The 26,764-nt window shown below is 40.7% G+C and overlaps 1 protein-coding gene across 1 annotated transcript in view; it reads right to left on the reverse strand.

Annotated features, from left to right (window-relative positions):
- LOC105199360 (synaptotagmin-1) overlaps positions 1 to 26,764 on the reverse strand; it is a 197,016-nt gene that overhangs the window by 119,876 nt on the left and 50,376 nt on the right. The window contains exon 4 of the mRNA XM_039448672.1: positions 2,433 to 2,623. Coding sequence (XP_039304606.1) covers positions 2,433 to 2,623 — 191 coding nt within the window. The remainder of the gene's footprint in view (positions 1 to 2,432; positions 2,624 to 26,764) is intronic.

Raw genomic sequence — 26,764 nt, forward strand, 5'->3', positions numbered from 1 at the left:
GACAAACCACGCTTAGAACAGCCAAATAACTTCAAAAACAATGAATTGCTAGCATTATTGCATAAAAACTCAGCTCGAACGTTAGAAAAACTTAGAAACAAGCTAGGAGTTACTAAAGTTGCTGTTTCCAAACGTTTACACGCCATGGAAAAGATCCAAAAAGAAGGAAAATGAGTACCACATGAATTGTCTAAAAATGCCATTTACAACCGTTTCAATATCACAGTTTCTTTGTTTGCCAGGCAGAAAAGAAGAGTTTTCTGTGACGTATTGTGACTGGCGATGAAAACTGGATCTACTACGACAATCCCAAATGCAAAAAATCGTGGGTAGATCCAGGACAAGTATCAATATCGCAGTCAAAACGGAACATCCGCGGTCATGAGGTAATGCTTTGCATTTGGTGGGATTAGCAAGGAGTACTGTACTACGAGCTGCTGAAACCGAACGAAACTGTTACTGCCGATGTCTAAAAACGTCAATTGAACAAATTGAATGATGAGCTGTTGCAAAAAAGATTAACAATAGCGAGTAACAAGCGCAAAGTTATTCTCCTTCACGATAATGCTCGGCAACACTGGACAAATCTTTAAGGAAACACTAACGCAGCTTGAATGGGAAATTTTTCCTCACCCAGCGTATTCACCAGACATAGCGCCTTCTGATTACCACTTGTTCAGATCGATGCAGCGCGATTTGAGTGGTACACGCTTCCAAAATGTTGAAGAACTGCAAGAATGGGTGGACGAATGGATTGCTTCAAAACCGACATCGTTTTATCGAGATAATATTGCCCAGTTGTCAGAAAAATGGAAAAAAGTTTTAGAAAGTGATGGAAAATACTTTCATTAAAATAATTTGTAGAAATTTGTCCAATAAATGCTTTTTCTCAGCCTTTTTTGGGCGGAAACTAAGTTAAGGTCTTAATACATCGATTATATCTGTCATTTTGTAAGCTACTCTGTTATACAACATTATGTATGTGATTATCTTAATAGTAGACACACAGTTGAATTTTGTTCTTACATTGCTGCAGTGATATACTACTTATCCCATGCTCAATATTTATCAAAAATAATAAGACTTGACGAAATTCTATCTAATATGTTCACTGCAGAAAAAGTTTATCCAGTAATTAACGAAGATAGGGATGAGGATTAAACATGTTTTTTTGTTTTTCAAAATGTTTTTCAACATGAATAAATGTTATTAATTGTGGATCAAACTAACTGCCCAAATAGCACATTGCCGTTTTTGTTGTCGTTTTGACCAAAATGACACCAAAATTATCATTTGATATCAATTTGATGTCAAATGACAATTTTGATATCATTTTGGTGTCAAAACAACAACAAAGATGGCAATGTGTTATCTGAATGCTTTCCGACCCAGTGATTTATGAAATAAGAACCTTATATAGAATTATGAAAATTGAAAAACAATTTAGCTACCACTAATTTCAACTTGTAATCAGCAAAACATTTCAATACAAAATTTTATAAACAAATAAAACATTAAAAAGCTGATAAAAACCGTTCACCTGCTCATTTTTTGAAAAAGTTTAACAAAAAAATGATATTTTAGTTTTTTTTCATTGTGGTGCACCTTCTAAAAAAAATATGTTTGTAGGTGTTAGATACAAAGATCACATGAAATTTTTTTAAGGTGGTCAATTAACGCAATCAAGGTGGAAAAAATGTTTAAAAGTTATTTTCATGTTTTTATAATCAAAATTTGCATCGAAAACAAGCACTTGATAGATTGGGACAACACATTAATTTTAAATACAGAACCAAAATATTACAACAGATTAATATTTGAAATGATACGCATAAAAAAGCAGAACAACGAACTCAATTTACAAAAAGACACAGAGCTTTTAAACAAATCTTATTTTGATTTGCTTGACAGATTGGCCGGTAGAAATTAGAAGCATAACATAGTATACAAAGACAATAAATAGTTTATATTATCTGCTTCACGTTCTTTTTGACTAGCTCTTTATACTCACAATCAGTCGTGTGTTCACCTCCGCACGAAACAGACACACAACCGAGCATAGTACTTTATCCATGCGATATACTATTCGTAAGTTTTTAAATTATCGTATACGTTAGTCTATTTAAATCATTGGGACCATGTTAAAAGTATTTTACATTTTTGAATCATTTTATTCACCTAAATTATTCTTATTCAGCTAAATTAGTATTAAATTCATTAGTTATTTAAATTGTTATTATTTGAACAAGTACATCCAAAACGTTCCGCTAACTGTATCTTGGTTGTCAAGATTAAAAGCAATTTGAAAACCAAAGAATAACTCGTTCTCGGCCTTACATTGTTCAATAAATTTATTGTTGAAGAAACATTCTACTTTTACAACGTAGCTACCTTTCAGTTTCAAAATTTTTTAAATATACTGTATGATATACCTTGTGCCGTGGAGCCGACTCCATTTCGACGCTATTCAGTCTGGAATAACTTCCATCTGTACTCCGTGGCGGTGGTCTGACGATTATCATGCGCTTTTCAGACGCGATTACCGTGCCTTCTGGAATAGGCGGCGCAAATGGACTCATGGGAGATGGAGATATATCATCTGATTCCGAGAGATGCTGTATAACTGCGAAAGAAAATGTCTAATATAAGGAACATGTAAATGTATAATATAAGAAACTCAAATTGTATAAGAAACACGAATGGAGTTTTACGCTAATTGTAATAAATGTTGTCTAAATCCAAGTATTAGAAATCTGATCTCAAATGCTTCTTCTGAATTATATGACGCTTGAAGTTTTATTTTTAATTAAATTTAACAATAACAAATAGATTTCTGTGTTGTAATAAATACTTTTGTATTTAAGCATGTTCTTTTTTATTTTCTAACTGTTACCAAACGTAACTATATGCTCCTTTTTCGCGCCCTTTTTCCGTCTCCTCGATTTCTCATCTAACCCCTTTCTACTGACGTATCCTTATTTCTAGTTATCTTATACATTTTCCTTTTTCTTGACCAACAAAAGGAAAGAAACAAATTAATAAGTTTTACTTTCCTAACTAATCTTCTTAACAAAATCAGATTTAAACTGCTTTTAATCGGGTGTATTTCACTTGCACTGTTCACTTGCCCACAGATCACTCACACGCTTGACCAGTGGAAAATCTTTAGATATCGACCGCTGTGAGTGGTAGTGGGCAAATAAACGGTATGCAACCGGTGAACGGTGTAAACCGCTCCCCTTTTAATTATTAGGTTGTTATCACTTATTTTCCTTTCATATTTACTTTTCAGTTAATCTTTTTGAGATTTTGATTATTTCCATATAACAAAATGTGAAAACTCAATCTAAAGTAAATCATTGCACAAATTAAATTGCTCGTCAATTGCTATTACGTTACTTTTTATTTAATGCAATGAAAATGTTTTGGTTAATTCACTATCAATATGCTGAGTTTGATTGTCGAACAAATGTAAAACAATTATCGCGGCCAATCTGTGATAAGTTTATTCCCGATAAATTATTGGGAACTAATTATTTTTATATTTTAAAAATAAACAATTTTAAAAATTGTTTATAGCAATTTACGAGCAACATGTCAGCAACATGTAAGCAATAATTTCTATTTATAAATTGTAATAAATATAATGTCGATAAGTTTTGTTAGGAACTTGCCGATATTATATTTTGGAAACTAAAGTTGTTAGTAAGAATGTTTTAATAAGAGAACACTCCTTTCTGTAGTTTTGCTGACAATTACGAAAATATTTGTGACAAGTTGCCGACAACTTGCAATTATTTGGCTATCTGGTTTCTGTCGAATTTGCTTTTCTCTTTGGCTACTTTGCCTTTCTCTGTCATTGATGTCCGAGCAGCAGCTTCTTATTCGGTCATTTAATCGTGTTTTCTTTGCATTGTTTCTATCATTTGATCTGGCAATGTTGCTTCCAAAAATTCTCTCTGCCGCTCGTTAATTAGGACTAAGAACGTTTAGTTACATCGCTTTACTTTTCCATTCGTTTGTCATTTGACACTGACTTATCGTCGTGTCATACTTCTGTTAATTCGTAATCCATATACGCTGTCAACTTTCAGAGGTCTTACAAGGAAATGTTTCGAGGTATTTTCCTCCGATTTGGACGAGCCTTTAACATGTTGTAGTACGGATAAAAATAAACGTATTTTTTTTATACGTGCCAGTTTTCACTTTTAGGGGATAAAACACTCCTTTGAAGAAAATCGGTTTTCTTCTTTTAAAGCGTATATCGTCGCAACTATAAGAGATAGAGAAAAATATTTTAATTAAAAGTTAAATAGCTTGAAGAGTACTTTATAACAATGATAAAATTTTTTTTTTAATTTTTTGTATACTTTCTCCCATCACTTACTTATATTTTCCAAAAATTTTATTTCTTTTTATTAGCAAAATAAAGCTTATTTTATTATAAATTCATTAGTATATGATAAAGTTATGTGGCGACATTTCTATTTTTCAAAAATAATTAAAAATTACTCCATAACGCATGGTATGCGCATCCGTCTCCTCTTTTGACAAGCCTTTAATATGTTGTACTATAGATCAAAATAAGGGACACGTATATTTTTATACGTGCTTAATCTCATTTTAAGGAGGTGAAATATCCCTTTAAAAAAAAATTAATTTTCTTCTTTCAAAGCGTATACTGTCAAAATTATGAAAGATAGAAAAAATGTTTTAATAGAAAGATTTTGCTTATAAAAAGAAACAAAAGTTTTTAAAAATAAAGATAATTGCTGGAAAGAAGTGTAAACAAATGTTTTTAAGAATTGATAGTTGAATGACTTAAAGAATACTTTATAGCAGTGATAAATAAAATAAAAAAAAATTTTTTTTACACTTTTTAACTACTTATCTTTTATTTAAAAATTTTTATTTTTTTTATAAGCAAAATCTTTTAATTATTACATTTTTTTATCTCTTAAAGTTTGACGATATATGCTTTAAATGAAGAAAATCGATTTTCTTCAAAGAGTTGTTTTACTCTCTAAAAGTGAGATTAGGTACGTATAAAAAAATACGTGTTCCTTATTTTTATCTGTACATATTTTTATCTGTATTTTTATCTACTACATATTAGTATTGTTCGTTTTGTATCTCGAAAGCTGTTCGGAGTCGTTCCGAACGAATCCAGCAATCTTGATAGTGTTCTTTCAGACGGAAGTTATATAAAGGGCAATGCGGGTAAAAACTTGGTTCTGTTTTATTACTTACCGTTAGAGCAGTTGAGAACCATTCAGATCCACTCAGAGTTTTCCTGCTCTCTCGCGAAACGACAGGTTAAGTCGATTCCATTCGAGTTACACAATTGACAACTCGTGTGTTTTGAAAAAACGTAACACGAAAATGCAAAACAAAATTAGTGGACATAACTAGGGAGAAGAAATTGATTTGACAAAACATACGTCAAAGTAAAATAAAATCAAGAAATGTCACATCAACAGGATGCACAACTCTGCAAATAAAAATTTTTCTCATAACTTTTATATTGGAACATTTTTTTTTTAAATACTCAGAAAATTTAAATTGTCTCAGAATTTTTTATACATATAAATTTTAAAATTTTTTATTCTATAATTTCAAAAAATATTTTTAACTCTGAGATTTTATAACATTTCGTCAAATATTATGGAACAATCAATCTTTAGAAAAATTTTAGGATATTTTATAATTATATAGTATATATAAAAAAATTTGAGAAAAGATATAAACTTTAGTATTTCTGAAAAGTGTTTTAATTTGAATAAAAAATTTGAGCAAGTTATAAAATTATACAAATATTCTGAAAAATTATATAAAAAATTCTGAGAAAAATTTTTACCAGGGAGATTATATTTGGTCAGATTAGGTTATACTATTGTGTTCTTTTTACAGCCGTCATAGTAAACTCAAGTTTACTTACAGAGTCGATCAGAGCAACATCAGTAGTTCACTTTCTGTTCCACTTCCGGAATTCCTCTATCTTAACCCAAAGATATCTAGGTCTGCTTTAAAATAGACCCAGAACAGACAAAACGAACAATATTATTAAAAGCTGGTCAAAATCAAAGGGAGACACTTTCATATTGCACGGACGGATGCGCGTACTATGCGTATGGAGTGGTTTTTAATTATTTTTGAAAAATGGAAATGTCGCAACATAACTTTATCATAAACCGTTGAATTTGTAATAAAATAAGCTTTATTTTAAAATAAGCGACCCCGGCTGTCCGGTCGCAGTCCATTGTCAGGCGCGCGTCGATTATGAGTCATCCCGGGTGTGCGCTTAATTGCGTGCACCTAGATTTTATTGTGTGTTCTTCCCTGGTCGGGCGGCGTGCGATGTGTGTGTTGTTGCTAGAGTTGCCTCGGGCCGGTGGTCTCCGGACACCGACCCGTAGTATTCTTCGGGGCAAAGGTGGGGTTTCCCTCGTAAAACAATACCTTATTCATGGATTTTATGGACAATGGAAATGGTAGCTTACCGCGTGTAGGGTCGGATACCCCAGAGCCGGTAAAGGGGGACTAGTGTCCCGGGTGCCCTCTTGTTGTTATCTCCAGACGGGCGGCCGCGCGGAGTACCCACACGCTCCGCCGGATATCGGGCTAGTGTGGTAATTAATGTCCGTATTCGTCCGCGCGCTAGTCGGATGGGCCGGAAGTTTTTCCCAATTCGTTGGGTAGACTCGAGGTCCAAAGCCTATCAGCGCAACTTATGGAATCGTCGATTGAGGAGGGCAATGACGCCTTGGTGTGGCTCCTCCAGCTCCGGCTCGTGGAGCCTCATCGGCGTCGAATCGGCGGAGGAGGTACTCTCCTCTTCTTGTGATGTCTCCCTTAGCGGGAGGGGTAGAGTTGAGCCGGTTTTCGAGGTCGGGGCCTTTACTCTGACCGATGAGGGAAATACAGTCCTGCTAGTCGGTGGCCGCCGTAAGGTGGGCGACGGTTGACAGGACGTCGCTGGAAACCCGATTTTTCGAGATGGTGGCATATCCATCGCCACCACAAATCCGCGGAGAGATAACGCCGATCCACGTTCGTGAGGGAGGCTTGGACGGAGAAGACCTGAGTGACCCGCCTCGTCCGAGGGGGCAAGGTCTCTCTCAGCCCAGGGCCAAGCTCATGGAAGTTGATCGGCAGAAGGAGGAAAAGATGGCTGGAAACCCTTTGGAGCCGGTCATCGATCTGGACGAGCCGGAGGGCCGTGTCCGGATCCCGGATGTTCCGGGAGACGGATCCGACCTCCCGGCTTATGTGAGAGGTAGGCGCGCTCATGGCCGCCCTCGTTTGGACGGGAGTGGATCCTTCAGGTTTCCCTCCCCATTGTCCGATGTGGCGGACACGGAAGACCGGCTCCATGGGGTTCCATTGGAGCAATTCAGAGCCCGCCGGCTCCGAGCTAACGTTATTCGTAGCTCGGAGTCGGAGGAAGAGGGAACGGGGGTGAGTGATACGCGACCTCGGCAGCATATCAGGATCCGCCCTGACCCTATTCACACCAGACGCCGTTATATTGACCGGCAGCTGGGGGTGATCTCCCGAAGTACGACCACCGATCTGGCCGGATTGGCCGATGGGTGGCTCCGGGAGGTCGAGGGCGCGAGGAACAAGGCGTCCACAGGTTGCCCACTGTCGGGCAACCTGTCGGGACGTATAAAATTAAACAATCATCTTGCCCGGGAGGCGCTCATAACGCTGGCTTATCCCGTCTCGGGCAAGATGATGAAGAGGAAGAAACGACGGCCGCGGCCCTCGCACGTCCTATCTCAATCTGACAAACTGGCGCGTCGGGAGGGCTCACGCTTCGCCCCCGGGGGAAGGCTACTGAAGGAATGACGTATTATCGGCCGAGGCCTTCCTTATCCGGGGCTTGGTAGCTCGGTGAGGTTTTTAGTTGGTATGCGGAGGGGGGACAAACCCGGTCGTTGAAACTATGTGGCCGGGATTGCACCGTTCTGACTCGAGTCCAACACTACCAGGTCTAGCCAGCCTGGTGTGCCATGAGTATTTCCCTCTTCGTACAAAAAAAAGTATAAAAACAAAGTAAAAAAAATTTATCACTGTTACAAAGTACTCTTCAAGCCATGTAATTTTCAATTAAAATATGTTTTTCTATCTTTTATAGTTTCGATATACGCTTCGAAAGAAAAAAACCAATTTTCTTCAAAGAAATGTTTCACTCCCTAAAAATAAAAACGAGTATAAAAAAATACGTATCTTTTATTTTTATCTGTACTACAACATATTGAAGATTTGTCAAAATCGAAGGGGGACACCTCAAGACCTTTCCTTGTCAGTTTGTGTGTATTTTACTTGCACGCCGTTCACTTGCCCACAGACCACTCACATGCTTGACCAGTGGAAAATCTCTAGGCATCGACCGCTGTGAGTGGTGATGAGCAAATGAACGGTGTGCAAGTGAACCGCTTCCGTCAGTGTGCGATGTCTTTGATCAAACAAGACGCTATTCTTTCGCTTATTTTTTATTCGCTGTCTGTACTTTTTTAAAAACTCCAATTTGATTTCAACTTTTCCGATTCTGTGGAAAAAAGAATTTGCAACCGGTACGCATGGCATGTATGGCAGAAGTATTCCTATGGCCAGGGATATGGGAAGAATAAGTAAACAGGTGCGAGGCCGAGTTGTGCTGCAATTAGTTTGTCTTAATTATATTTTTAGAAAATCTTGAGTTGATTTGATATAGTTCCGAGGTAAAATGGGATGCACCTTTAGATTTGCAAGTTATTTTGGAGACATATTTTGTTAGAAACGCTGTGTAAATGTAATCTTTGAAGAAATTACCGGTCTACCGTCGGACGGTAGCCAGGATATTTGCCTGGCGGCCACATTCTCACTTGTACGAATCGTCCCGACTTGACTGAATCTTCAAAATTGTTGAAGATTATCCGACAGGCATATTTTACACATTTTTTGTTACATAATTATTTATATTTTATTTGAGCCCGACTTTTTATTATTTGGTTAACTTCTGGTTATGATTAATCTGATTTAACTTAATGTTTTGATGGACATATAAATTTTTGTTACGCTAAGTCAATATGTGCGTGAAGTTAACAGCGCTATTTAAAAAATAAAAAATAAAAAAAAAATTGTGCTGAATTGTGCTAAGTTTGTGTTACATTGTTGTACCTTAAAAATTAATTACATACTTCAAAAAATAAAGCGATAGAACAAAACGTTTTTTTCACCAACAGTGCCATTTTATCTTATCAATAAAATAAAAATTGTGCTGCATACAACTTCAGCTACTGTACATTGTGCCGCAAAATTTTCAAACATATTTTTACCCATGTCAGAAAAAAAATTAAAATGTAAAATATTTAAATACAAAAATTGGTAGTTTTATAACTTTACGTGACAGATAAATCAATTCCGCAATTTGTGCCGAGTTGTGCTACTCAAAACGAATAAAAGCGACGCAAGAAAACCATCACACGCATGCACACATAACGGAGAGAGTTTAGAGTCACTAAATATTGTGAATGACAAACCGAGGAATTCATATCCCTATTGTGACCCCATGCGCGTACACACACAAAAGATGTAGATTTTTATGTAAATCACGTGATACATGGTTGGTTAATGTTAATGCCGGTGGTTTTTAGTATTCTTCAAGCTTTATGACGCGAGAGATACTTACAAGGAAATGCTTTCAATTGCAAAATACGAAATGAGATAAGCCTTAATTCATTTGAAGGGGGGGAGGGGGAGTATAAAGTGTCAGAGCGCTTACGTGCATGGGCCTTCGTTTCAGAGAAATTTGCATGTAAAGTTTGGCATTCGCCGCGCCGTACGTTAAGTACGATTGCGCGATAAGTTAAAGCATGAAGCGCGGTGGCTGAAGAAACTTATAGTGTTTTCATTGGGAAAATTAGTGCACACCGAGTGTGCACTTGTTGCTGGCAATTAGACGTTTCGGTTCACACAATGACGGTGCCAACAAAAACGTCCAATTACCTGCAGCGACTGCACACTCAGTGCACACTAGTTTTCCCAGTGAAAAACGCTATAAGGCGCACCTCCTATTTTGCCCTCGGCGGCTGCATAAAGAGAGGTGTTTGAATCACCGCAATGCCAAATTTGTTGTTTTTTTTTTTAATAATAGCTACATTTATCAATTGTAAATAACTTTTATTATTCTTAGCAAGATAGTAATCGTTATAGATTATTCGTTACATGAAACAAAATGTAATAATCAGAAAGTTTGCATATTTATTCAAGTTTATTTATTTATTTTTATTTATTATACAATTATTATACACAATTATTATATAAAAAACAGAATTGATTACGCAATATGATGAAATCAGAATTCAATCGTTAATACATTATTTGTTATCTGCGCCGAAATTTAAAAATATGCTACAATTTGCTTGGTACGCGTTAAGGGGATCCTAAAGTTGAAGCCAAACTCCGACGGAGTTGCAGCGCCGCCTGAACGGAATTAAAAATATCGGTAACTTATCAATATTTTTAATTCTGTTTCCTATATTACCATCCAACTCAATAGGGGAGACCGGGGCTATTTGTTAGACCTTTTTTTTGTGTCTCCTGAGTCCTATATTTATTAAAAAAAAAACATGGAACGATTTGAAAGGTTGAACCTTTCTTTTCACAATGCCGGTATAGATAGAACATGGAAGTGTACTTGCTTTGAAGTACATATAAAAATGTCGACCAATACTAAAAATTACAAATAGCTCCAAACCGTGGTAATTTGTAACTGATCCGGGAATATCACGAAATTTGTGTTTCAAGTTGAAAGACTGTAAAAAAAGCTGTTGTTAAGACTTTCTTTCATTTAAAAAAAGATGTAGGTATACAAAAAACAAATGCAAATATACACATTTGCACGTCTTTTTATGCCATTGGTGTGACAGATTTTCTAACCTCACAAGTGTCAATCTTTAACACTTTATAACTTCTTACCTGCTTAAAAACAATTTTATATTCATATAATATTCATGTTCTACTAAAATACACAATATTATCAAGTTTGAATTAAATCAATGAAGAACTTTACCTCAATGCTTAACTCTGCGTAGCGCAGACGTTCGTAACACAGCCGAAGGGTTAGGGTTACCCAACTTAGGTTAGGCGCTGTAATCAGTATTAACGAATCGCCCCGGTGCTCAGTATTACGAATAGCCCCAACATCAACTGTGCGCATTATTTCGTATGATCGACAAAAATTGACATCACACAGCAAAAAGTAAACACGAAATGTTTCAAATACATTTAACTGGACACGATACATTCAAAGTTTTCAAAAAAATCTTATTATCTTATTTCAAAGAAATGCCGAGTATCAGAAATTACTTCGACTATCGAAACACATTTTTCACTACTACGACATTAATATAACGCCGTTACCAACAAAACTTTGTTAGCAACATCGTTACATTAGGACGTGTTTACAGTGTTTAAAGTAAATTTTTAATATGTACCCATAAAAAGATATTTCCAATTATCGAATTAACCCGTCTAACGATTTGCCCCGGTCTGCCCTATATAATTGCGATTCTTATCAATTGAATACATTTTATTCAACAATACATTCACATGTGAAATAATAAGATTTTATATGAACACATTTTAATTTCATCCTAGCAAATATCTTATTATTCATTGTGCAAGTTTACATAAAATTTGTTATCACAATGATATACGAACTAATCAACCCAGCTAACAAGACAACGTCAAAAACATAATTATTTTCAAATCGGTTGTACAATATTGTATCAGTTGCATTATGTTTTACTGGAAAATTTAGATTCACAATTCAATTGAAAAATTAAAAAACATAATTCAATTGAACGCTATAGAGCTCAATCATTTTACTATACAACTGATTTAAAAAGTATTATGTTTTACTAAAAAATGCAAGTTCAAAAACACAATTCAATTTTATTTTAGTACCAAACAGAGCTTTTTAATAATTTTAATAGAACATTTTCAGCAGGGAAGGAAGAATGATATATAACATCTCTATAAATGTTTAGATCATACGCGGACTAATAGAAACGATTAAGATACGAATAATATTTATAAAACAAATATAGTAATATTCAAAATTTGATTTATGTAATTTTAACACTACTTTTATTAGATACACGGGAAAACCTAACTTATACTTGTCAGTATGATAAATCATTTACTGACCTTTGATGAAAATTTGCTGCTCTGACATATTGAACACTTGTAAAATTTAATACTACAAAAAACTATGTGGTCATTGAGTGAGAATGCGAAATCAGACTTGCATCAGCGCTGCATCCTAAATTCCAATATGGCGAGGTTAATAACAAAAGCTTACTGTAGTATAATGTAGTAAGTTGACCCTATTACTGTAATAAGTTGGTTTCCGTAATATTCGTATTACAATAACTATACGCATGTGGTCCATCGAATTTAGTATTTTCGTGCGGGGTTACGTATACAATAATCACATGGATTACAATTCCTAGTCCGTGAATTTTTTTTGTAAGGAAAGTGCAATACTGTTCAGTGCAGTGGTGTAGTGGTGCAGTAGTGCCGTAGTATTTCAAAATATTACTGCGCACTAGTAGTGCTTAATAGTATTTTTCTACAAGGGTAAGTTTTTTTTAAACAAACGTAGTATTCGCCACATTTGTTCTCTGTGTATTAACGATGGAGTTATTGTATAAATGTACAAATTTTTTACCGTAGATAAATTAAAATGCTTACTTGAACAGATATTTGAACAGTAATTATATAAACGTTCGACATCGTCGACGATTTTGTTGACGAGACAGACAGAGCACAAGTGAGGCAGAACTGTTGAAGCAGAGGTCAGTAACGTATATTTGTGTTGTCTTTAAACGAGTCAAATAAACAAAAATAGGAATCATGAAGAAGTTCTGTATCATTTTGAGAGTTTAGGCCGTTTGTTTATTGTTTTATGTGTATCATTTCCGAAATTAATCTTTTTTGGTAATTTTTTTCAGTGTCAAGAATTTTTATTTCTTTCTAATTGAAGGAGTGGTCAAGAAATATTCTATGGTTTGTTATAACTGAGTGTTTTGAAGGATCAAGTTTAATGTTATTAATGTGCTCTTTTGTTCTAGTCCTCAACTGTCTTTTCGTCTGTTCTACATATGTAGCATCGCAATCGTTGCAAAAAATCTTGTAAACAACATTGTTACTGCAGTCCCCCTCCGTTTTGTTTTTGTGCACTTTGATGAAATTGTTAATTTTGTTTATGCATCTGTAGCCAATTGTAAAAATATTTTTATCTAACAGAGATGTTGTTTTTTCAGAAATATTTCGGATGTAAGGAACGACAATGAATTTTTTTGTGTTTTTATCTTTTTTGTTTAGTCTTGATCATTTGTGTCTTTAATAATAATGGGTGCAAGTTTTGTAATAAATAAATTTTTTATTTTTATTCTAATGTATTTAAAAGTAAATTCTAGAGAATATCCATTTTTTAAAAGTAGTCCGATAATAAATTCCAAATTTTTTTGTTAGAAAGAAGGGTGAGATAACAATAGCACTCTATTCACCATACTATAAATTGTTCCAATTTTGCATATTGCGTGGTGAGAAAAAAATGATAAGTAACGACCAGAAACAGTTTTTTTATGGAACCAATCACAAAACTTTTGTCTAAAACATTTTTCTTTAAAATGTCGCGTTTACGAAAAAATCGGGTGAGACAAGTGGTCTGGGACACCCTGTATATATAAAGTACTTGAGCCGAATAAGGCCTAGTACTAAATAAGGCCCACTTTTAAATTTATCATTTAAAACCCACTTTGAAATATATGCTTAAAAGGTATATCATAGGAAGTAGATAAACACAAAAATTAATACCTTTGGCAACCCGTTTAGTCAGTGCAACGAAAGCTTGTAATAAAGTGGGTAAATCAGTTGTTTTTATAAAAATGTGTTGTAAATTTAATAAGTATACATTATTTTATGTTTATTACAACATATTATAATATTATTCAACTTTCTAACTATAGAAAAAACCAATATGTATATCAATTTTTTGGAATAAATATACTTTTTTTATAAATAATGTAATAATAACTAAGGCCCACTTGTACATTAATTGTTATAGCTATTGTCATTTGTTTATTATGTATGTGGCTTGCAATAGAGAATAACGAATGATACTAACTTTCCATAAGCTGAAATTGCACTAAAATAACCACAATTTCTTATAGTTAAAATCTTAATTATAGATAAAACTAAAAATAATTGTGATGTTTTAATAGTATAACAGATCTTAAAGGATTTTGTATTTGTAATTAATAATTATTTTAACAGTGAGTTGGAAAATAATATTTAATTCCTTGGTTATTTTTAATTTATTTTTAATCCGGGCCTTATTAAAAGCGCAAGAATTTAATAAGGTTTAATGTCAGAGTTTAATAACATTTTTTTTTGTTTACTTAAAAATGTTTTATACAGAAGATAATTTTATTTTGGCAAGTGGTTGAAATAAATATTTTATTCTCATTTAGTTTGTTTCAATATTTTTGTTAATAGAATTTATAAAGATAAAATTAGGTGGGCCTTATTCGGGGGGTCCCAGGTTTGTCCGTAGTGTTCTGGAGTCTTCCGAGGCTGCGGACCGGCTCCGGATACAGGAAGTGGCGTTCCTGCGGTTCCCAAGCTTGCTAGGAGGTCTGCGGTCTCTTGTAGGCTGTAGATTCAGAGATTTCAGCGACCCTGGCGCCCGAGCTACATACCGTAATCCATTACGTGCTGAAATTACATGCTGGATGGACCGGGGGCCTGGGCTTCACCGCCCGGGCTGCGAGGAGTAAACCTCTATAAAAAATCCAAGGGTGGCGTCTGGGGCGCGGGGTGTTGCTCCGTATAACAGCGGGACGGGGCCTCGTGTCTCAGACGCCAACGTGTTTATTTGGTTGGCAGTAAGCTGCCGAGATGGGGGCTGGCGGGCGCTTGCGCTCGTCTGGGGTTTTCCCGGTCCGTCTCTCCCACCCTGGATGACTCGTCGTCTACAACGGCCTCGGGCTGACGGTCCCTGGACGTCGGCCCGAGTAGGCTCCGGGGGGAGGGTGGAGTTCCCCTCGTTAAACAAGACTCCAATTATGATTGTTAATGGCCGACGATAAAAAGGACGTACCGCGCAGGGATGTTTGGATACCCCAGGGTCGGCGGGGGAGGGGGCTAGTGTCCCGGGTCCCCCACTGTCGTCATCGAGCAACAGGCGGTCGAGTGGAGTGCCCACAGGCTCCGCCGACCACAGGGCTACTGTGTGGACAATAAAGTTCGACCCCAATAAGACTTATTTGGCGTCGCGCCTGGCGTACTTCCTGAAAATGTTTCGGGAGCGTTTCGGGCCCGACGTTGTGCTGAGTAGGAAGGAATTGGGGCATATGGATGAGATCGACATTATGTCGAGACAAGTTTTTGGCGAAGATCCCCCACTCCGACTCAGATCACGAGGAGAGCGACTCTTCTCCGGATGACGGAAGCGGGCTCAACGGGACGTGGCCTCCGCCCCGTGTGCCGGGGAAGGGACGGCCTTGCTGCCCGGTGGGCGGCCCAGCCGATAAGGCTGAGGCCCCGTGTCTCCCGCTAGGGAGCCTTTGGGCCGGTCACCCGACGGACGCCACGAGGCGAACATCGGTGGACCAGGTCTTGGTGGCGGGGCGCGTCGTTCGCGTCCCTATCTCTGAGCTGATTGTTCGGTGGACGCTGTATGGCGGATGCCGGGCGGCCTGACGGGGACACGGGGGCGCGTCGGTCGCGCTCACGCTGGCCGATTCGCATCCGCGGAGGTAGCCTGGGGAGCGAAGGTGAGGCTAACTCATCCGGTGAGCCTGCCCAGGGCGCCCTCGAGTTGATGGATCGGTCATAGGAGGAGGAGGAGACAACCGGGGGCCTCAGGGAGCCGGTCGCCCCTCCGGCTGAGCCTTTGGAGGAGGTTGTGGTGACTCCGGATATACTGGATCACCTCGCCAAATCCGGTGAACAGCGCGGGAGGAAGCGGGCCCGTGGCCGTTCCCGTCTGGACGGGACCTTTTAGGTCTCCGTCTCCGCTTTCGGACGGGGCGGACATAAAAAACCGCCTCCAGAAGGTGCCCCTGGAGAGATTTAGAGCCCAACGTCTCAGAGCGAACGTTATTCGTAGCTCTGAGTCGGAGGACGAGCTATCACCGGGGGGAGGGGGGGGGTCAGATGCGCGGCCCAGGCAACGCATCAAAATCCCCCCGACATTGTTCACTCCCGAGCAAAGGCGGGAGTTAGATCGGGAACTGGGGGTAATCTCCCGCAGCATCACGACCGATTTGGCCAGCTTGGCTGCAGGAGGTGGAGATTGTCCGGACAAAGTGCACAAAGCTAGTGATGCATGGTGCCGTGTCCGGACAAATGAAGAAGTGTACGCATCTCGTCCGCAAGGCGGTGATGACCCTGGCTTATCGGGCCATGGGTTGCTTCGGGAGGGACGACGGACAAGAAGACGTCTCGGCACCGGCGCGTGAGGAGGAAATTCGAATCCTCCGCGCCGAGGTCGCGGAACTACAGGAGCAGTTGGGGGTCGCGAGAAGAGCACTCATGCTCTAATCGAGGCCCTCGACTGCGTCCCGGAGTGATAGGGAGACTTCATCCCACCCCGCGCCAACTCTGGCGGCTGTCCCTGTCCCCGACCCCTCTTCTTTCGAGGAGAGGGTGCTCGGGCTGCTGGGGCAGCTGTCGGGCTCGGTGGGGGAGTTGGAGGGGCGTTTGGCGCGGGTCGAGGAGAAGGCTCCTCGTCCTGTCCCGGCCTCCTCCCTGGCCGGCGCTGGTGCAAAAAGAGCAAGGGGGGGTACGTCGGGGAGACCGGGCTCCGTAAAGGAGCCCCCTGTCCCCTCCTATCGGCCCCGCGGATTCGCCTGCTCCGGCTCCGTCGACGGACGGACCGGAGTGGGCGGCCGTGGTGGGCCGCAAGGAGAAAAGAAGGGCTGCGGCGGAGGAGGCACCGGCGAAGAAGCCGCCCCCCGCCCCCACAGCCTCGAAGAGCGGCCGGAGTCGTTCCCTGCCCCGGTCGAGTGTTGCTGGAGCTGGTGCTGCGGTGGGGGCAAATGCGGCGTTGCCACGTCCCCCTCCTCCGGGGTCTCAGCCCAGCAAAAAGAAGAAAAGGAAAAAGAAGGGAACGAAGGGGGGGAGCCGCCGCCGTCTCGGACGGCGACTACTGCCCCGGGTAAGGTGGGGAGGCGGATCCCAAAGTCCTCTGTGGTCTTGATCACGGTGGACTGGGAGTCGCCTCCTACACCGATGTGATGCGAAAGGCCAGGGTGGCGATCAACCTGGGGGACATCCTCCCTCAGGCCGACCTTGGCTTCAAAGTACGGCTCTCCCAGATAGGGGGGCTTTCTCTTGGAGATCCCCGGCTCGGAGAGCCGATCGGCGGCAGAGCGTCTCGCGTCGGAGATGACGCGCGTGGCGGGGGAGCCGGGCATCCGGGCACCCGCCCCCTAGCTGCCCCTAGCGCTCGGGGGATGCAACGAGACGGGGTCCTGGCTGATGGGGCTAGGCTGATGGGGCTGAGCGCTAGGCGAGGTGTTCTCTCCCCTGGCGCCCGGCCCGGCCACGTAGAGCGCCGTGGACGGGAGTAGGTGGGGCGAGCAGCAGCGACCGCTTGTCTTTGGGCGTGGGGTTTGCACCGGCGAAATGCCGGGAGCGGCCCCATGGCCCTGGGTGCGGGGGGGTTCGGAACGCATCGAGACGTTTCGTCCCAGGGTCGGGATAGGCCAACTCAGCTGACATATCTCGGCTGGGCCAGCAAAACCCGACTCCCAACTCGACGAATTGGCGCGTCGGGGAGCTCCACTCTGACCCCCTGTGGAGGAATGTTAGTGCATACCTTGTATATCCCGGTCCCTCCACACACTGGGGTGAGATGGGCTCGGTGGGTTTTTAGTGGTAGGCGGGCCGGGCCTTGCCTCATTTCTGCCGCTTGCGGTCTGTGCCGGCGAGAGTACCGCGTCCCGAGTCCCACACTCCCGTGGTTTAGCCCGGGGTGCGATGAGCATTTTCTCCCCGTTAAAAAAAAAGAGGTTCGAATCCCAGGTTCGAATCATGTGCTTAGATAAATTTAAGAAGTTCTATCCTGTGGATGTCTGAATGTCCGCTATATAGAGCCCTAAAATATCGTAATTCAGATATCCTCAGGATGTCTTTGGATAATCAAATTTGATCCTGAAGATGTCCAATAGATGTCTTAAAATAACTTTTAAGACTTTCTAATTTTAGGAATTTTTTCAAAATATTTACATTAATATTATTACACCACATAATTCCAATGAACATGTAACGCTGGTACTTTTCTGGACGGTTACGGGATTGCGTTTGGGATCGGTTGCTCGGATGTGCTCGCCGGATGTCAGGGTTTTTCGGTAGTAATGAGAACTCCGTGTTGAGTATAATAATGCAAACGTAACAATATATTTATCAGATGTAATTGAAATACACAAGTAATGCCAAGGCACCGGAGTGTTCGATTAAATAGTAATTGGACCCGCGCAAAAATAAAAGAACGGACAAAATATAATTCGCGGCCTAACTTAATACAGAAGAACGGATTCGGATAACTAAAGAAACGGACGGACTGGTATTATGCGCTATGCGCTCGGAGGTAATAATTGGAGTCGCCATGAAGCGGCTAACTTAACGTGCAGTTAAACGGGCCGTGATTGGCCCGCGTGACGGACGGTCGTGATCGCGGAATCGGCGGCGCGTGGTGCAGCGGACGGTTCCGCGATACGCAAGAGTTGTCGACGTTAGAGGTCTAAGAGACCTAAGTGGTCTCACCCCGCGGGGTGTTGTCACCCCGTAGGGAATAGGTTTACGGATTGAGCCGGAGGAAGGCGTCGAGTATTCCCGACGACGGTGTTGGTCTCGAGAAACCCCGAGAACGGACTTGCGGGACGGCCGGTTCCTATTGGCCGAGAATACCCAGCCGCGGAAACGACGAGTATTCCCGTCGCGGACGAAGGATGGGATCGACCGAGTATTCCCAGCCGTTAGGGCCGACGAGTATGCCCGTCGCGAGATAGTTGGAACGAGAATGCCCGTTCCCGAGGAAGTGCTTGAGAATACCCGGCGCAGGAGCGGAGTAGATGCGAGATCGGTGGCTCGGAGCGATCTCATTTCGGCTGCCCGCTGCTGGCTTATCTAGTGATCCGCGCGGTAGAACGTACCAATTAGCGCGCGCGGTTGGGCCGGCCGGAGTACGCTTGTTGAACGCGGCACGCGGCACGCACGGTAACGCGTGATCGCAGCAAGCTTAGCTGAGCGCGTGCACGTGCTCGGTCTTACGCGTTGTGTTCGGCGTTTAGATTGGAGTGGCGGTGCGGCGAAGGGGCGTAACGTTATAAACAAAACAATATTTTTGTAACATTTTAAAAAACATATTTTGCAAAAAAAATCTTGGGAATTTTTTTTCGGAAATTCGGCGGTCACCCATCCAAGTTGTGACCGCGGTGGATGATGCTTGACTTCTACGTCTGCTGCGAACTGGATCCCTCGTGATGATCTGTTAACACTTTATGCTAATACGTTTATATACTGATAGATTAGGTGAATATATATTATTAAAAAGATGAACCGTATTATTAAAGCATATTATTTATATAAATATATATAAAATTATAGTTTTTTTAGTGATTTTTACAAATGCGAAATAGCATCTGAAATAACTTTCTGTTATTTGTTTAAATAAGAATGTAATTAGAAATATATGCCAATATAATACAATAATTTAATTAAATATGAAAAAATTGTTATTAAAAAAACATTTAAAATACATTTAGAAGTATTGCTTGCTCATTGGGATGTAAATCAAAGTTTTTTTCATCCATGGACTTTTTTTGTTTATCGATAATATTTACGTTTCTCAATAGTACTGTTTAAGATAGAAATTTGGAACTTTAAAATCAAAAGAGCAAAAACGCAAGTTTTAAATAGTTAATGTATGCTATTCAGAAACTTAAGTATTTACATATAGCTAAATGAAATAATCTCGCAGATGAAAAAATCATAGAAGTTATCAAAATCATACGCGTTTGACGTGTTTTTAATCCAAAAGGCAAATCTCTTAGGGACGTCCTGAAAACGTCTATGAGATGGTGTAACGCTTTAAAACCATCCCATTCACGTCCTTGGACATTCAGAATGGATTTAGAATTGTCCTGAGGATGTTTTGTGCTGCTAGGGTTTGTATATTGTTAGTAATATAAAAAATTTTTTCTCAGACCAGAATAAGATATACTTAGGACTTTAATGGCAATTACAAATATCCTAAGGACATCTTATGGATGATTTTACATTTTGGATCAGAATAGGATCAGAATAGGATCAATCCGATCAAAATAGGATATCCTAAAGAGATTCATTGCTATGTGGGAACGTTTATCGAGTTAGTGACGTAACGTGTGTCATTAGGACGTCGACTGATACGCTTGAGGTTTCGGTCTTTTATAATACGTGTTACGGCCGTGAATGTTGTAAAGTGTAGATCGATTAAATGAAGAGACTGTCGCTCGTTGGCGACGTGTTGTTGTTATGTTTGGACTTTTGATTTTGACAGTTCGACTTGCCAATAAAGTCGTTCTTTCTAATAAAAGCCTGTTCTCTTATTAGTGTGCGCGTGTGTTACTGAGGTATGCGAGTGCGAGAGTACAAGGCGATTCACCCGGTCGTAACAATATTTTTGGATAATACTTTTATTTTTTATTTAAATCTTATATTTTTAAATTGCTATAAATAATTTAAAAATATTTTTTAATTATTTAATATAAAATGTATTGTTTAAAAAAATTCTAGGAATTCAAAAATGCTCTTCAATTAATAATTAAAATTTCTCATAAACACAAAAAAATATATTTACAATAAAAATTTATTAAAAACGTCAAAATAAATGTTTATAAATCGTTACACCTACAATGGTCTCTGACTTTGTTATTGTTTTTTTTTATCTAGTCTTTAAATTATCTGGTATACGAAACTTGCTTGTTTAAAATCTCAAATAACAAATGAGAGAAGTCTTTTCAAAAACGTTAATGAAGTTTGTTTTCCAAATTCTCTTAATCAAATAAAATGTAAACACTGTGTACATGAAATGTCAATGATTTTATATGGTTGGTGCAATAAACCGTTGTATTTTAATTGTTTTTACTATAAGTATCACCCCAAAAGTTGTAAACTAATAAAACAGTTATTGTAATTTTTTATTGCAAATATATTTGTTGCGGCAAGATTCGAGATATCGATAGGTGTCGCAATCGATGTGTGTAGAGAAAAGTGCGTGCGTGCGCAACGATCGGGTTCGATCAAGAGGAGATAGAGATGTAGTAAGATGGCGAGAGGACAAAAAGCACGTTTTAGTAGAAAAAAGCAATTCGATGCCGTAAGAAGAATAAAAGTATCTTTTGTCAAAAAATAAGAGTGATAATTAAGAAAGTTCATTCTAAACTATACTTTACTCAACAATATTTTTTGTTGTTACTTTTTAGGACTTTAATTTTTATGTTTTATATTTTGTGTGTTAATGACAAATTTTAATTTAATTAATGTAGGGCCCGTAATTAGCACGGCCCTGGCGCGCTCTGTAAAGACTGTAATTTCTAGTCGCGGCGCCGATAGCGATGGGCCCGCGTGGCGACACCGGCGAGCGTGCAAGCACTGAGCAGATCAAGATCAACCGTGATCCATGCAGGTTCTTTTCGCAATATGTACACGCACCGGCATAAATCTCTCCGCGTTGACGCTCGGCTGCCGCACACACGCGAGCTACGCGAGGCGCTCACGTATGTGTTTCTTGGCAGCGCGGCGAAAAAGGTCGGGGTGCCGGCAGAAAGTAGTGGGGGGCGTTTTGATACCGCATTTTCCTCGCTCGACGCTGGATCGAGAGAGAAGACACGGAATCGAGGCGCTCGAGAAACTGACATAAATGCTGTTCCTTGTGCCTATACGGCCGGTATACGGGATACCGCGATTCGTCGCGCGCTGTTATAATTTTTAATTGCATAAAGAAATTTACTCGGATAGAAATATTTGTTTGAAAAATAATGTTAATAGAATTACGATTTTTAATAGTAAATTAAAATTATGTCATCACGGCAATACAGCACTTACACGAAGAGAAAAATTTTCTTCATTTAAGCAAATTATGTTTATTTAAGATTATAAATTCTTCCAAGAATATTTTATATTGTTGCTTTTATATGAAATAATGAATTGTAGAGTTGACATTTAATTTTTTTTTGTACAGTAATAAATTAAAATTATGTCATCACGGCAATATATTTTAGCTTCAATTTGTGGGACTATTACTTTACATAGAGACATAATTGTAATTAATTAATAAATGTAAATCTCTTTAATTACTTATTAAAATGATCTGTATTAGAAAATAATTTTAATTCGATTAATTTATAGATATGTTATTATAACATTATCGGGCAAGCCAGTTTACTTTGGAATTGGCGTAAAACAATACTCTACCATTTCTGTCAGTTTCTCGAGCGCCTCGATTCCGTGTCTTCTCTCTTGATCCAGCGTCAAGCGAGGAAGATGCGGTATCAAAACTCCCCCCACTACTTTCTGCCGGCACTCCGACCTCTGCCGCGCTGCCACAAAACACATACGTGCGCGCCTCGCGTAGCTCGCGTGTATGCGGCAGCCGAGCATCAGCGCGGAGAGACACCATTTATGCCGATGCGTGTACGTGCGGTCAAAGTTTCGTCCTGGCGAGTCACTAGCCGTGAAACTATTTCTTAATAAATAACTCTTATATTCTCGGCCAGTTAAATAGCGTGAGTGTTCGATTATTAGCCCTCGATACTATTGAAAATTATCCTACATCAGCGAAATCGTCCGTAATACCATTCGAATGGCAGTTTCGCTACAATTTTGGGGGCTCGTCCGGGATAGCCACGAGATATTCGGGGGCGTGTTCGAATACAATAAATACGCAAGAAGTATCGAGAAGTTTTGACGACGTACATAGTTCAGCGGTGCTAGAATGAGAGAGACAGATGATTCGAGAGAGGTCGGAAGGTTTGTGCGGCAAAGTGAGAAAGACAGTTTTGCTAGCGGATTAAAAGACGGTGAATTGCAAAGTAGAGTCGGCGCAATGAGGGATCCGAGCAAATTCACTGTGGCTGCGTTAAAGGAGTTGGCGGCGGTACGTGGGCTGTCCAGTGTCGGCACGAAGACCGAACTAATCTTGCGTCTGATGAAGGAAGATCCGTCCGGTGGATGGATGGATGATGAGCGGGGCGGTGGCGGCGGCTGCGTCGATGATTCGCAACAGGCCGGTGCGGCGAGCGCGTAGGCGACGGCGAGTCAGCAACGAAAAATCGAACTTAGCCGAAGGGAGGAAGAATTGGCCGAGCGCAAGTTGACGGTGGTGAGGCTCGAGTTGGAGGCAACACGGAGGTTGTTGCAAATCGATCGGGCAGGGACGACGACGGCGAGCAGTGGTGGACATAGCGTTCCGGCCCAGATCGAGTGGGCGGGAATGGCGGCGGTGCACAGTAACGACCATGTTGTTCCAACCCAAATTGAGCAAGCGGGAACGGTGACGGTGAGCAGCGGCAGCCATGATGAGTCTGCCCAAAACGGACGATCGAGAACAACGACGGTAAACAGCGGTGGCCCTGACATTCCGACGCAGGTTGGACCAGCGCGAACGACAGCAGTGGCGGACTTGCTGGGTACCTTCGATGGTAAATCCAGTACGTACGAGGTATGGGTAAAACAGTTGAGACTGTTTAAGACGACCTACAAGCTACAAGATGATGCCGCTAGGATACTCATCGGTATGCGACTCAGGGGGGAAGCGCTCGAGTGGTTACACTCAAAGTCAGAACACATTGTGATGATCTTCGATTGTTTGCTAGACGAGTTGAGAGCCATGTTTTTCCGTCGACAGAGCAAGTTGTTGACACGTAGGAAGTTCGAAGAACGAGTGTGGAAAAAGGACAAAACTTTCCATGAATATTACCATGAAAAGATCATCTTGGGTAATCGGGTGCCAATCGACAACAGCGAGATACTTGAGTACGTGATTGAGGGCATCCCAGACGTGATATTGCGGGATCAGGCACGTATCCAGCGGTTTGTGGGAGCGGATGGACTCTTGGAGGCGTTCGAGGGAATAAGCCTTCGAGACCGAGGCGTTTTCAGCACATTAAAGTCAGAGTCAGATAAGCGGTTCGGCGATCGGAACAGGGGTGATCGAAAGGAAGCAGCTGGTAGTGGTAAGAGCAAGAAATTGCCGGATGAATCACGCATTGTTTTATTTGCGATTGCGCAATCATATTTAGCGCAAAATGTCCAACTAAAGACCAAGGTGTTAAATGTTTTCAATGCGGAGAGCGTGGACATATCGCGTCGAAATGTGTAAGGAAAACGAAAGAGAGTTGCGCGGTATCGGGAGTTTCGCGTCATAAGTATCTTAAAAGTGTTTTGGTTAATGATCGCGAGATAGAGGCATTGATAGATTCGGGAAGCAATATCAGTATGATTCGAGCGGACGAATATATCGGACTTGGTCTCACGCGATTGCAGCCCAGTAAACTGTTATTCGATGGCGTGGGTTCGAGCAACAACGCGACGTTAGGGGAGTTCTAAGCCACACTTAAAGTAGATGAATATTTATATCTTGTTTGCATACATGTGGTGTCGGATACCTTGTTACGGCATAAATTATTGTTGGGAACGAATTTCCTAGATAACCGATATAAATATCAGGGGTGGCAAAGTGACTGTCCGTCCGTTGTTGCGAAAGACACGGAGAGCGTTGATGTTTTCGGGAATGCTGGTGTCGTAAAAAATGCTTGTGTTGTCGAAAGCTCTAATGTTGCATCGGAAGTAGTAGATGTCGAGGAACGCAAGAATATACCGAAGATACTTAAAATAGATGTGACTCAAAGCGAAACGTGTGAGGCGGATTTTGTAGATATTGCGCACATCAAAGATTTTGAACAGCGATTAGCGATAAAAAAATTAGTGAATAATTATAAGCCGAGTAAAACTCGTGAACCGGAAGTAAGAATGAAACTCGTACTTAAAGATGAGGAGCCCGTTTATTAGTCCGCGAGACGATTAGCGGCGTTCGAGAGAGCGATGGTCAATGCACAGATTGATCAATGGATTGACGAGAGAATTGTTCAGCCATCTACGTCTGATTATGCAAGCCCAGTGGTATTGGTTCGAAAAAGAGACGGTTCATTTAGGCTGTGCGTGGATTATCGCTTAATAAATAAGAAAATCATTAAGGACGGGTACCCGCTACCATTGATTGAGGACTACTTCGATATGTTACAGGGTGCGCATGTTTTTAGTACTCTTGATTTGATCAACGGATTCCTTCATGTTCGAATGGACCAGTTTAGTCGGAAATATACAGCCTTTATCGTGCCCGACGGTCATTATGAGTTTTGCACGCACCTTTTGTGTAATTCGCCAGCGGTGTTCCAAAGATTTGTTAATACTGTATTTAGAGATCTCATTCGAGACAAAGTAGTTTTGGTTTATATGGACGATCTGATTGTTTAATCTGACAATATTGAGGGTAGCATAAGGAATCTGAAGAAGGTATTGATGGCAGCGAGCGAGGCGGGTTTGGCAATTAATTGGAGGAAGTGCTGTTTGTTGCAGATCTCCGTAGAATTTTTGGGTCATGTGATTGGTGGTGGTCGTGTTTGTCTTTCAGACCGTAAAACCGAAGCAGTTTGAAAATTTCCAGAACCTGCGAATGTAAAACAAGTATAAAGTGTCTTTGGATTAAGTGAATATTTCTGTAAGTTTATTCCTGGGTATTTTTCAATCACGCGTCAAATCTCTTGCGCGCTGATAATAAATTTTGTTTTGGAGCGGAAGAAAAAGATGCGTTTATGCGACTCAAAATCATGTTGAGCAAAAAGCCGATATTAAATTTGTACCGAGTTGAAGCCGAAACAGAACTGCATACAGACGCTTCTGCGTTAGGTTACGGTGCAATACTGTTACAGCGAAATAGTGAAGATCAACGTTTCCATCCTGTTTACTACTCTAGCGGTAAAACGACTCCCGCTGAGTCAATGTATAGCAGCTACGAATTAGAAGTTTTGGCAATAGTGAAGGCACTCAAAAAGTTTCGCGTTTATTTGCTCGGTATTACGTTTGCAAGTATCATTGACTGTCGCGCATTTATACTCACAATGAGTAAGAAAGATCTTTGTGTACGCGTCGCGTGATGGGCCTTATTGTTAGAAGAATTTAGTTATCGTATAGAACATCGCCCTGGGAAAAATATGACACACGTGGATGCGCTGAGTCGCAACCCTCTTCCAGTGTGTTTGGTCATTGACGAATCGGAGGCCGGATTAACAGCCCAACTACGAAAAGCTCAAGAGGAGGACGACAGCGTGGTGAAGCTTCGAGAACTGGTGGCGCAGAACAAAACACGAGATTACTTGGTGAGAGGCAATCTACTCTACAGGGATTCAGGAGGAGATATTCAACTTGTAGTGCCAAAAAAGATGCAAACGCAAATCATACGGCGAGCTCACGAACGAGGACATTTTTCTGTGGGAAAAACCGAGGACCTCGTACGTATCGGTTATTGGATGTCAAACCTGCGACCACGTGTGGAGAAGGTGGTGCGGAACTGTATCGCAAGCATCTTGGCCAAACAAAAGCAGGAAAACAGGAGTGCCTGTTGCAACCAATTGAGAAAGGAAGCGTTCCTTTGGACACG

This window comes from Solenopsis invicta, chromosome 4, assembly GCF_016802725.1.
Source record: "Solenopsis invicta isolate M01_SB chromosome 4, UNIL_Sinv_3.0, whole genome shotgun sequence".
Classification (NCBI taxonomy): Eukaryota; Metazoa; Arthropoda; class Insecta; order Hymenoptera; family Formicidae; genus Solenopsis; species Solenopsis invicta.